Source organism: Gobius niger (assembly GCF_951799975.1).
Source record: "Gobius niger genome assembly, chromosome: 24".
Taxonomy (NCBI): domain Eukaryota; kingdom Metazoa; phylum Chordata; class Actinopteri; order Gobiiformes; family Gobiidae; genus Gobius; species Gobius niger.
Genome location: NC_136875.1, coordinates 10,547,546 through 10,560,886, shown reverse-complemented (window position 1 = coordinate 10,560,886; position 13,341 = coordinate 10,547,546). Strand labels below are relative to the sequence as shown.

General features: G+C 39.3%; 3 protein-coding genes across 3 annotated transcripts in view; 1 reads left to right on the top strand and 2 right to left on the bottom strand.

Moving 5' to 3' along the window:
- The window catches only part of olfml3b (olfactomedin-like 3b), a 45,619-nt gene extending 34,746 nt beyond the window's left edge, over positions 1-10,873 (bottom strand). Inside the window, exon 1 of the mRNA XM_079582329.1 lies at positions 10,801-10,873. Coding sequence (XP_079438455.1) covers positions 10,801-10,803 — 3 coding nt within the window. The 5' untranslated portion in view covers positions 10,804-10,873. The remainder of the gene's footprint in view (positions 1-10,800) is intronic.
- The window catches only part of rabif (RAB interacting factor), a 118,496-nt gene that overhangs the window by 13,778 nt on the left and 91,377 nt on the right, over positions 1-13,341 (top strand). The gene's annotated exons all lie outside the window — the stretch shown is intronic.
- On the bottom strand, positions 1,567-7,416 carry LOC306982377 (uncharacterized protein). The gene is made up of 6 exons (XM_079582291.1): positions 7,222-7,416; positions 6,880-6,954; positions 6,176-6,211; positions 4,203-4,364; positions 3,943-4,026; positions 1,567-3,011 (listed from the first exon to the last, which is right to left on the bottom strand). The coding sequence occupies exons 1-6, from the start codon at positions 7,318-7,320 to the stop codon at positions 2,586-2,588; spliced, it is 882 nt and encodes a 293-aa protein (XP_079438417.1). The 5' UTR covers positions 7,321-7,416; the 3' UTR covers positions 1,567-2,585.

Genomic DNA, 13,341 nt, shown 5'->3' with positions numbered 1-13,341 from the left:
TTATTGGGGTAATATATTTGACCAATAGTACCTGTACTTTAAATCAAGTAATGAAATCAAGTACGTTGACCACCACAGATAGAGAATAAATGGGTAAAAGGATAGGAAGACTAAAGAGGATGTGACGTTTCTAAAGTCAGAAAAGAAACATGAAGTCAGTTGTTGTGGATGTTTCTGAGCAGTTTCTTTAATCACAACTTCACTCATGGCAAACAGCATATTTTTCAAGTGAAAATTTAAAAAAACGTGATAAAAACGCACATTTGAAATCGATAAAAAATTATGACACAAAACGTGAGGTCAGGCAGATTCAGTAGCAAAACCGTGATAACAGTGAGAATAAACTTCCACCTTGTGGCTAGATTGTCAAACATGATGAAGTTGCTCATGCTTTTCAAGGCAGCATTGTTCCCTCTTTATTTGGTAAACAGTCAACAGCGCCTTCATCAGATCGCCCTCTCTACACACTGGGCTGCGCTCACAACCTACAATTTGATGAATTAATTTCAGATGGAGGGCTCGCTCCGAACCGCATCATAAACAGAGAGCCTGAGACGCGATAAGGCAGTGCAGGACTTTGCTAAATCAGACAATAATCACTGCTCATCCTAAACCAGGGGATGCTCAACTAAAACCATATGAAATCACTTACCGATAAATGTACTTCTAACATGTAGTTATATTATATGTATTCTACTATTATGGTTTTATAGCATATGGATTAGGGCTGCACAATATTGTAAACAAATCCAAGTAAATACATTTGCAAAAAAACTTTGGCTGAAAGAAAAAAAAAAACATTTTAAAGCAGTACTAAGTAACTCATAAGCGCAACTGCAGGTGTCGTAGCAAGTTACGTTTTTTTTTACTTATTAACTGTCTTGGAGAGTAAATACTACGCTGACAGGAAAGGCGAAGGGAGAGAGGGTTACTGTGCATCCAATTATTCAATGGAAATATTTTTTTTCACTCAAACTTGGCTGTAAATACTGTTTAAAGTGACGCTAGCCCGCAGTTAGCTTTGCCCGTTAGCATGCTAGCTTCTTCTTCATGATTCCATTAGTGTGTATTGCTTTCTCCGGACCGGTGGCAGTCAAGTTGCAAACATGGTTTTCTGTCCAGAGACACCAGGGGGAGATGAAAGACCCTCCAATCATCCCATAAACACTTGTATTACCCCCACAGGGACTACGGAAAGGATTTATTAAGGTAAACACGTTACTCAGTACTGCTTTAAGTTTTAGCTCTGGATTAAGAAAAAAAAAAAGTCTAGAAAGTAAAAAGAATTCTGAACAATCATGGAAACAATAACTAGAAATCCAAATAACATGACTTGCGTCTCAATATATGGAGCGTTTACCCCTGAACTAGTATTTTCTCCAATACTGTGCAGCCCCAGTGACTGAGAGGATATGTCTAAACATCAGCGTGCAAAAGTCGTGATACACACATCTTACTTCATGACATGCTCTGAATTCCACTTTACAATCTTCTGTGCTCATGCAAACCGCTACAAAGTGAAAAGCCTACAAAATCTAAATGATCCCTAAAATAAAAAAAAAATACAAAGTGTTACAGCAAAGACGACCATTATCACTGCGACTGTGCAAAGAAGGCAGGACAAGAGAACTCCATATTTTTCTATCACGTTTGGTTGTTCTTAAAGGGATGTAAGTGTGAGTTTGATACATGGAAATTACTGCCACCATCTACAAAGTGCTAATGCAACCAAATTGGCTAAAAGAACGGATAAGAGTACAATTGGAATGTCCCTCAAGTTTATAATTAAGACTTAAAACGCTTCTTCTTTTGGCCAAAGTGCCTTGGTACGAGTTGCTTTCTCAAGCTTTCAGTACTGCGCATAAAAACTCATGGTATACAAAATCCGCATGCTTAAAAGTGAAGGCCAAAAAAAACAGTCTTTCCACATACCTTTGAAGCTTAGCTGTATTTTGAATACATATATAATCTTTTGTTGTGAGTCCCTGATCGCAGCAAGAGCATCCACCCTTTTTTAAATGGCAATCCCTAAATAGGCAAAGAAACTTGTAAAACAAATGCATCATCTTCATAAGGAAGATAAACAGATAAAAGAGTTGGCAATTATCCCAAATCAGTGAATGAACAAACTCTATCCTGAGATTCACTGAGAGGGAATTCAGTGTTACACGTTTACTGATGACGTAAAGGTAATTTAACAGTCTTGATAAACAAGAAGAAAACAAAAATGAAGATACTAATAAAATGTATTAAAGTATGTGAGAGGATTTGGACCACTGTATAAAATAAGTCTAAAATGAGTCAGAATATTGGCATTTGGCACCCTCATGGTTATTTGGGTGACTTGTGCCATGTGAAAAGCGCTATACAAATAAGATTCCCTTCTCATTTCCTTTGTGGCATTGGTCCCTTAGTATTTTGGCTTCTATAAAAGTCATTCTAGTTGTAAAATTAAAGCTATCTTCTTCTTTTTTAAAGTACATTTTCTCATATTAATATACAAAAACTAATCAAATACAATCTGACAGATTTTGTGGCCCTTCGTCTCCAATAAAAAAATCAAAACAAAAAAGTATAGACAGACTTTATGAAATCACGCAGGCGTCAGGTTTCTCCTCTTGCTGCTCTGTGGCCGTATCCTGGTCTGAATCGTGTGGCAGGTCTGCGACGGCGCCCTCTCCCGGAAACGGCCTGTCGTTGTCGGGCGTGTCGGAGGGTGCGTCCTCGTAGGCGCTCACGCTGTCGGAGTCCGTTTTGTCGTCATCCAGACCGTTTTCGTAAGGCCTCTGCAGGACGCCCTCCTCGCTCGCGCCTCTGTCCAGGGCCAACGACGCCGCTCTCGCCGGAGACATGCTCACCAGCTTGCGGAGCTTTTCCAGAACAGGCTCCTCCGCGTCTCCAGCAGGGGGCGGCGCGGCTCCGTTGCTTTCATTGTTCCCGGAATCTTTGACCTGAGCCAAGTCCACTTCATCTTTGTGATTTTCTTTTTCAGTGGGAGTGTTGTTTCTTTCCTGTGACTGTAAAAAATAAGAAAAACAGGGGTTACTGACTAGGGCTGAAACAACTAATCGATTAATCGACAACTATTCGATTACTAAAATAGTTGTCAACTATTCCAGTAATCGATTAATCGTTTTCTAGTAAACACAGACTAAAATTGAGCAAAAAAGACATGGCAATTATGTATTTTGGATGAAAACCTACTTTGTTTTTTAAAGTGAAGGTCTGCAGTGTTTTGTACATCGTAAATTTCATAAATATCTGTCTTTGTCTCGTCAGATCAAAGCAGAATTAGCATAAAGAGCCTCTTACAAACGTTTACTTTAAGTTTACTCCATCCACGTGTCCTCAAGCGGCGCCACTTTAGCTTTATGTGATAAAAAAATAGAAAAAAAAATACAATTTCCATGCACCTTTCACAGCCAAGCGATTAATCGATAACCAAAATAATCGTTAGCTGCAGCCCTATTACTGACAAGTGTATGGCCTATATCCAGAGGTGTTTAGAGCAGCCAAAACATTCAGTTCATGTTACTTTGAAATAAGTTTACTCAAGAAGAAAAAGTAGTGGCCTAAACAGAACCAAGTTGAGATAATGGGACAGATTAAACACAACATTTTTAATATTTACAAAAAAATTTGATGCATTTTTATATGCCACATGAAGCTTTAGTGACCTGCATATTTACCCTTTTACATTGGCATTTACAGTGGAAAGAGTAACCCAATGTTTTACTAAAGGAAGAGTTCAGTCACCATTCAGTCCAGTAACTACCATCTGCAGTGGGATTCTGTTATGGAGTGTAGTTCGATGCATGTTTTTAGATATGGCACAGCTCTTACCTCCTCCATGCATCACATTGAAGCCTCTCCAAACATTATATAACGGGCTTTATGCGGCGCTGTGCTGTATATGATCTTGGTGTGGTGGTTTCCAATTACCTCTTTCAACCTCTCCACATCTTTCGTCAAAGCGCTGACCAAACTCTCCAGCTTCCTCCGGGCCTCTCGCTCCCTCTCCAGCTCCTGAGAGGGTCAATAAACTCTTCATTTTTAGCCAGAAAACACATGCCTTTTTCTCTCTTACTACAAAAATTATTCCATCGAACTAAGTGACATTTAGAGACAAAAAAAAAACTACTGTAACCTGCCCGAGAAGTGAAATTACAATGGTGCATTATTATTGTTATTATTACACTCACAGCGTTGGCCTGCCCTGCCTCTCTCTGGGTCTCAGCCAGCAGCTCCTCCACCCCCTCCAGAGCGTCCTGCAGCACGTCCACCTGGAACAGCAACGTTTCCCGCTCCACCTCCAGCCCACGCAGCTCCGTCACGGCCTCCTCGTAGCTGGCCTGGAGCTCCAGCTATGGCAGCGACGCAAACAAACACACACCAAGAGCCTGTTTCAGTGTGGGCTTTAAAGCGGAGCGCGGTGCCAGGCAGTGAGTGGGCACTCGGTGAGCTCGGAGCCAACAGTGGGAGGACTCATGTGGATTCACGTGTGACAAAAACAATGTAGAAGCCATGTGTAGAGTGTGATGTGATGTCAGGCAGTTGGAGAGAGGACTGAAAAGCTAGGACGAGAGTAAATCTTACAGAAGAAATTGTGGGAATGTAAGTACGCAAGGAAAGGGTGACTTGCTATGTTTGAATGATGGCTCTAGAACAGTGGTTATTGGGTCTGGGCTGATGCTGGGCCGAATTGTTTTGACAGTCCAATGCTTCAATCAACAGAGAAAATGTTTTTAGATATTAAAGGAATAGGCCACTGTTCTTACCTTAGCTTTGACGAGTTCTTTAGGACCTGTCTGATCTTCACCCGTGCCTTCAGTCACGTAAACACAGCGCAGACGGCGTTAGCATTTAGCCTCTCCCTCTCTCCTCTATAGCTCCAAAACAGGTCAAGATAGAAGCTACCAAGCTCTTCCACGTTTTCCCTATTTAAATATGGTTACGTGAAGTGTTCCACTACAAAGTATAAATACACAAAATTAAACAATGTGGATTTTCTAAGCGGATAAAAGGGGGGGCTATATTGTAAGGCGTAATAATACCAGGAGTAGTTTGAAATCCGCGCAGTAATCTTCACTTTACTGTGCGGATGCCAAATTACTCCTGGTATTACTACTCCTTGACAATATAGTTCCCCCTTTTATCCGCTTAGAAAATCCACATTGTTTAATTTTTATACTTTGTAGTGGAACACTTCACGTAACCATATTTAAATAGGGAAAACGTGGAAGAGCTTGGTAGCTTCTATCTTGACCTGTTTTGGAGCTATAGTGGAGAGAGGGAGAGGCTAAATGCTAACGCCGTCTGCGCTGTGTTTACGTGACTGAAGGCACGGGTGAAGATCAGACAGGTCCTAAAGAACTCGTCAAAGCTAAGGTAAGAACATATCTCAGTATGTAAAAACGGTGGCCTATTCCTTTAAGAATACAAGCATACCGGAGCATTACGTGAAGTGGTTGCTTGTGTTGAAAAACTACAAAACAAAGGCGCAACAACGTGACTCCTGTTCAGGGAGCTGCTCTGATTGGTCGGTAGGCTCCATATCGCTGCGTCACTTCTTTAAAAGCGCGCAATGGAGTGTTGCCAGACCCTCTTCTGTAAAGAAGCGGAGTCTGGTTGGCGAGACTATCAATCAACAGAGAAAATGTTTTTAGATATTAAAAATACAAAACTGCAAACTGAAATGAAGACCTTTTAAGGGGATTGCTGCCCATCATACTATGTTGAAGTTGGGTCCTGAGACGTCACCACTTGAGGACCACTGCTTTAAAGTCTAGACAGAATTGGTTTTACTTTCATCTTGGTTTGGTTTAGATTTGATTTGTACCTACACAAAGAGTAAACGGTGGGGGTAATTTTTCTGCTCATGCTGGTATGTTACTCACAATAGTCTGTGAACAAGCTCTCAGCTGAATTTACTTTGACAGTCACTCTGTGGCCTCATGACAACACTAAGCAACAATGTCACATGAACTGACATCACGCTATTGTGAAACAAGATGTTGCTTGTGCCATATTGCAGTCGAGACTTCCAGTATCTCAGATATACTAAAAAAATAAATATGCACTAAATGTCTGATCTTTAGTATGTAGAAAAAACCTCCTGGGCGCAGAAAACAAACAAATACATGACAATCAACATTAATATATAGATGATAGTTACCATTTCTGGTAGTCCCATGAAGAGTTCTTGTTCAGTCTGTCAAAACAAAGGAAAAAAACTGTTTATCAATAAGTAAACTATGAACCGTTAACCTCTTAACTCCCGCCTGAACCGAAATGATCTTTTTCCTCATGTCAACAGATTTTTTTCCCATCATTTTTTTTGTTGGGTATTCAACTCATTTTTTGGTCATATTATGTCACATTTTTGTCATTTTTTCTTCAATTTTTTTAATCAATTTTTTGTCTTTTTTTTTTGTCAAATTGTTATCATTTTTTTGTCATATTTTTGTCATTTTTTGGTCAATTTTTTGACAATTTCTTCTGACATTTTTGCCACTTTTTCATCAATTTTTTGTCACTTTTTCGTCACATTTCCATCATTGTTTTCGTCTCAGTTTTGTTGCTATTTTCACACCTTTTTTCCTGAAGCTTTCGGACTGGGGGTAAAGCCAAACTGGAGAAAATGTGCTCGGTTCAGGTGGGAGTTAAGGGGTTAAAGGAGTAAAAAAAGGAACATTATATATTTTTTTCAGACAGGGAGGGATTTGTTGAGTTTACACAACGTATTTACACAATAATTCATCACAAATAAATATCACTTCCATGGTATTAATGAAGCAAATCAATACTTTGTCTCTGAAAAGCACCTTGAATAACTTTATGTAAAATTGGCCTTACACACAATATATATATAGCCTCTACCTGACTCTCAGTTCTTCTTTTCAGAGTCCCCGCACGGCTGTCACTTCTCCCCAAACGCCTCGATGGATTCTCAGCCTGAAAACATAAATAAAAGAGTGTCTCGGTTTAGTTTATAATCCAATACTGTGGTCGGACACAAAGCGGTGATAACACAGGATAAATCAGGAATGAGGAAGTGTCTTAGCTCGCGATTTAAATCAATTAATCGCTCCATAATTGATTCCCCATTGATTAAAACAGACTGTCCAAACATCAGACGACTGTGTTCCCAGTTAGCGAAGACATTTCACAGAAACGCCTCATCATTATGTCGCCAACCCCAGACAATAACAAACACAGTACCTCTTTAATGATGTTTCTGAGGGACTCGTCTTCGCTCACTCCGCGACAAAAGGCTCGCTTTTTGGGGGAGCCACTGCTGTCGAGCGTGGCCGAGAGCATTTTTGACCAGTTGTATTGATTTGTTTTTTACGTAATGAGCGCAGATTTGAGGAGCGATGTGGCGATCCTACGCAGAGAAGAAGCAAACATGCAAACACGCCCTGAGCCAGGCCACGAGTACGGAGAGCCGCGGAGATCAAACTTCATGTGTGACAGAACAGTGGACGAGGTAATAAAGTGGATTCGGATGATTACATTTGAGACTGGTATCGTCAAGTTGCTCTACTAATGACTATGTTACGGCGGAAGATGGACAAAAGAATATTTTAACAACTTGGCTGACTGTGAGTGATAGGCTTAAAGCGATAAATTTGAGACTATTTTGAGAGTATTGCTGTAATTTCCGGTTCATAGGAAAGGTTGTCTCATTGGTCAAAAATATGGCACCGTGGATTTTGATTTGTTGCTGAGATCAGCAAAGGGAGGGACTTTAGAAAAGACATAAATATAATATCGCATGCCCAAGCGGTCAAATATACACAATCTCTATATTTGCAAAACATTTAAAGAGAGGGTATTCTGCTTTTTTCAATCACATAGCACCAGTCTATATCACACTACAATGGTGACGAAACCTTCTGTTGGTCTGTAGATGCAGTAAATTAGAATAACTGCCTAGTATAGGCGCATTGAGTTGCCTTGTGAACGAAATGCGCGGTGTAAATAAAGTTGCCTTGCCTTGCCTATAAAATTGCTCTCTCAAAATGGCTGTAGTGAATGTCTTGAAATAGGCCTCTGTCTCTTTAAAGGAATAGGCCACCGTTTTTACATACTGAGATATGTTCTTACCTTAGCTTTGACGAGTTCTTTAGGACTTGTCTGATCTTCCCCCGTGCCTTCAGTCACGTAAACACAGCACAGACGGCGTTAGCATTTAGCCTCTCCCTCTCTCCTCTATAGCTCCAAAACTGGTCAAGATAGAAGCTACCAAGCTCTTCCACGTTTTCCCTATTTAAATATGGTTACGTGAAGTGTTACACTACAAAGTATAATTACACAAAATTAAACAATGTGGATTTTCTAAGCGGATAAAAGGGGGAACTATATTGTAAGGCGTAATAATACCAGGAGTAGTTCGAAATCCGCGCAGTAATCTTCACTTTACTGCGCAGTAATCTTCACTTTACTGTGCGGATGCCAAATTACTCCAAATTACCTCTGACCCTTTCCGACAAACGCTGTCTGTGGCATCAGTGGGGAGGGGGTTCAGCTGAGGAGCAGTGGTTGGTTACTCGGCTGGTGACGAAAGCTCGGAGGCGTCTCCAGGAGGTGGGGGCGTTCCTAGGAGGACTCAGGCAAAGCTATCCCTAAAATGGCCGCCATCAGAGTTTTTACAGATTACTCCAAAATACGTGAATGTGCCAAGGCAACACTTCAGGCATGTTTTTAATGAGGGAATGACATAATAACATGATGTAAAGCTTGAAAAAGTCGATTTTGCATAATACCCCCCCTTTAATATAATTTAATTAAATGTGCGCCTGTCAATAAATAATAAATAAATAATATAGCTGACCCTGAAGAAGGCCAAAGTTTAGTTACAAAAGTTAGAAAGTACAGTTACAAAGCTAGTAACCAGTGAAGAAAAAGTAAAAAAGAAAAAAAAGAAAAAAAGAAAGTTGTATGACAAACTACTGTAATATCGTGTTTCGTTCAATGCAGCGCTGGTTACTGTGTATAATAGTCTTTAATGCATTTGTCTGTGATACAAAATGCAATCCAACTCCTTTCCTCCGCATTTGTTTACAGCAAGTCTTCTGAAATGAATACCAGTAAAATAACTTGCAAATAATCAAACAAAAGACACATTTCATGAACTTATCTAAGCCCCATTGAAACTCATCGGCTGCATCCCAGAGTTCCTCCAGCAGGTGACACCAGTGAGTCATGATGATCACTTCTCAACCATTTACTTTGCGCTCATCTGTAGCCAAACTATTTACTCAACTAAGGCTAATGCTTTATCAAAGTAAGTGTACTCAAGTAGAAGTAAAAACTAGAGACCCAAACAATTACTCAACATTTATTGAAAATAGGCTGTTACTTACTGACTACTACTACTACTACTTGAACACGGCTGATTGAAAATTTGGTTTATATATCCAATAGAATATCAAATAAAAAATTAGGTTAAAGCATGTTTTACTCCATGTGTCACGCTTGTATATAATATTATTATTTCTAAAGATAGTTTCCTCTGGTGACAACTCTAAGGGGGTGGATTTTTTTCTTGCTCTGTAACCTTAGACTGTCAAAGTTTGAGTTTATTAAAAAGGCCGTGCTTTGGTGGACAAGTCTGTTGAGGAGCGTTGGTTTATAGTGAAGTTACCGCCTCTCTGCCCTTTTTAGGAACATCCTCTGTAGGAGGAGTCTGATCTGTCAGTAACTTCAAAGTACAGTTACTTCTAAAGGTTACTCAAGTAAAGCTCTAACATATATCTTAGGGTGTTCTACTGCTCATTTGGGGATTACATTCGTTTGGACATTACTTTTTTTTCTGTTACACTGTCTGAGTCAGTACTGGTTTCTGCTCTTGGTGTAAATCAGTAATACTGGTACAGCCCTGAGGCCACTCCTGTTGTAATATTGGGCAGTACAAAAACAATTTCATTTGATTTGAAGTTGTTTCCAGTAAGTTACTCAAATGTCATTAGTCTTACTGAACAATACTGTGAAGTCTTAAAGGAGAAAATTGTAAGGCGTAATAATACCAGGAGTAGTTCGAAATCCGCGCAGTAATCTTCACTTTACTGTGCGGATGCCAAACTACTCCTGGTATTATTACGCCTTACATTATAGTTCCCCCTTTTATCCGCTTAGAAAATCCACATTGTTTAATTTTGTGTAATTATACTTTGTAGTGGAACACTTCACGTAACCATATTTAAATAGGGAAAACGTGGAAGAGCTTGGTAGCTTCTATCTTGACCTGTTTTGGAGCTATAGAGGAGAGAGGGAGAGGCTAAATGCTAACGCCGTCTGAGCTGTGTTTACGTGACTGAAGGCACGGGTGAAGATCAGACAGGTCCTGAAGAACTCGTCAAAGCTAAGGTAAGAACATATCTCAGCATGTAAAAACGGTGACCTATTCCTTTAACACAGTAATGTATGTTTCTGGACACTAGTTGCCAGCAAGAGTCTGTAAATTATTCCAGTAGTGATACTGTTATGTAATATACAGTGTGACTACAGTATTGTATATTTTTGCTGTATTCGTGTATTGTCTTTATACATTGGCAGCTTCCAATAATGTTTTGAAACAATCTAGACAGTTGGTTCTCAAACTCTGGTATGTGTACCACTGGTGGAAGTTGAGCATCTTCCAGTGGTACTCATGGTCATCTCTTGATCTGGACCTGGTGGTTGGAAGGTTGAATATTTGATAAGGTGGTACTCGGTGTGAAATGTTTCAGAGCCACTGATCAAGACAATTCTAATCGAAGCAAAATGTCAAAGATAACTGCTTAAAATATAACTTACCATGTTTGGTCCACTTTGTCATGGAAGACCCATCTCTGGTGATACAGAACAAGTGATTTCCAGTCCATCAGGAATATGAACACCTAAACAGGAACAACAGAAACATGCACTATGTCATGCATTCTTTATCTATTAATCCTTAGAGTACACTTTACCATCTATTCTCCTTGAAAAAAAGACACTGCATTCAACAACAGACCAGATTACTTTTTCAGTATTTAATCTATCTTACCTCTCATCAAAACTACCACATTTATTGTATGTAAATGTATGGCAATAGACTCAAATAGATAAGCTATTAGTGTAGGCAAAACATTTATAAACTAATTTACTACTAAACTAAATTACCACACATACCAAATGAATATAAAAAGTGCCTTTTCTGAACTGAAGACTACTCCCTGATCAGAAACGAGGCTCGAGGATCTTGTGGACACATTGTTTCTGGACCTCAGTCTCAGGCTGGTTTTACATATTTGAGTATAAATCAGAAATCAAGTGTCGTGTAGTTAGATCAGGTCTATTAGGTCGTATAACAGTAATGGTAATAACATTCTTAGAGCCTGACTTGTAGGTTTTGTTTCGTACCTTTACATATTTCAGCCACACTCTGAAGTGTCACGTGATGTTGCTACTGTATGATGTGCCTGGTCAAGTTATTTACACCGTTGACGCCGTCCATCTACTTGCAGGACAACGGCTCCTTCTGCAGTCAGACCTTTTCTTCAGAACAGTATATTTGAAAAACACCAAACTGAATGTGAAAAGGAACTGCTTAAAACATGCACGAGCCACTAGACAACAAGCAGAACACGAACAGCTATAGAGTTTGAATTTCACTTCTTGAATCGGGACAATCACAGGCACAGAAAGGCAGCTCTACCGTCACTGGATTAGAGAAGCCATCGAGATCCCCAGGCTGTAAACCGGAGCGCAAGGGCGTGCCAACTTCCTCACACCGGGGATACAGTTCTGAAGAAGAAGTCGGACTGCAGATGGCGCTATGGTGCTACTGTCCCAAGTCACGTGACACATCTGAGGAAGGCGGCAGAGTCCCACCGAAACCTATCATGGGACAAAGCAAAACACACAGGTCTGGCTATAGGAATGTTATCATCAAGGTTTATGTAGCTTGAAATTCACGCGTAAAAGTAAAGTCCTACACATAAACCAAAACTCCCTCAGCAAAACCTCACTTCTCACGGTTAACATACTAACTTTAACTCTTTCTTCTACTTTTTTTACTTGATTATTGACTGCTATATCCAGTTTGTATCAGCTTTCCTTTTTTTTTTACGCAAACTCCCCACAGTCCAAATGACTACTGTAATACGGGCTTACAGTAGTGGTCTCAGTTTGCCAGTGGGGGTAGTATTTAAGTCAAAAATAACATCTAAAAAGCAGCTTAGAGAATTATGTTGCTGTTGTTTTCCGATGGCGATCCGTGATAAATAAAAACAAGGATGTGAGTAGGACTCTGTTATTACGTCGCTTGAACTGCTCAACTTTTTGGAACAGGATTTTTTTTCAAAGAAATAAATACTGAATTACTAAAACATGATGTAAAATAGTGCTAAAAGGATGAAGAAATGCTGCTTCTGCTCTGTTCCAGGAGCAGAAATGTATGTCTATTTTGTGATAGGTCAGTTTTTGCCAGCTACTTTCAGTACAGCAAAATTGACAGTAACTTATTGTATAGCAGGGGCGGACTGGCCATATGTCCATTCTGGAAGAGCACAGAAGGGCCACTGGCTCCAGGGCCACCAGTCCCGGCCTCAACCGAGCTTTACCCAAATCTAAAAGCTAAAAAGAAAAGCATCAAAATAGCGAGAAAAAGAGGATGAAAACATGAGAAAAAACATGGACAAAAAAACACAACAAAAAATGATAGAAAAAATTATTAAAAATTCAACAAAGATGTGACAAAAATGTGACAAAAACTCAACCAAAGAGTGAGAAAAATGTGAGAAAAATTCAAGAAAAATGTGAGAAAAATGTGAGAAAAATTCAACAAAAATTCAATAAAAATTCAACAAAAATTCAACAAAAATGTGAGAAAAATTCAACAAAAATTCAATAAAAATTCAATAAAAATTCAACAAAAATGCCAAAGAGTGACAAAAATTCAAGAAAAATGTGACAAAAATGTGAGAAAAATTCAATAAAAATTCAACAAAAATTCAACAAAAATGTGAGAAAAATGTGAGAAAAAATCAACAAAAATGTGACAAAAAATCAACAAAAATTCAACAAAAATGCAACAAAAAGAAAAAGAGAAAAAAACAATACAAAAAAACTACAAAAGATGACACAACACAACAACAGCGCGAGGAAAAAGGTCAGTTTTGTGGGTCTTAGCTTTCAAATGAGGTGTTACACAGCCAAAAGAGGACAGAATGCATTTGGTTTAGGCGGGGGCTAAGAGGTTAAAATATGTATTTGTGGAAGTGTCACAATTACGCTAATTTGGTCCAGGGCTGTTTTTCAGTCCCAGTCCGCCCCTGCTGTATAGACTGATGTACCAGAGTATTGTAATATATA

Coding starts and splice junctions, on each gene's coding strand:
- LOC306982377 (XM_079582291.1), bottom strand. CDS start 7,320: ATGCTCTCGGCCACGCTCGACAGCAGTGGCTCCCCCAAAAAGCGAGCC. Junction 6,955..7,221: donor TCAGAAACATCATTAAAGAG/GTACTGTGTTTG, acceptor TTATGTTTTCAG/GCTGAGAATCCATCGAGGCG. Junction 6,212..6,879: donor AAAGAAGAACTGAGAGTCAG/GTAGAGGCTATA, acceptor TTGTTTTGACAG/ACTGAACAAGAACTCTTCAT.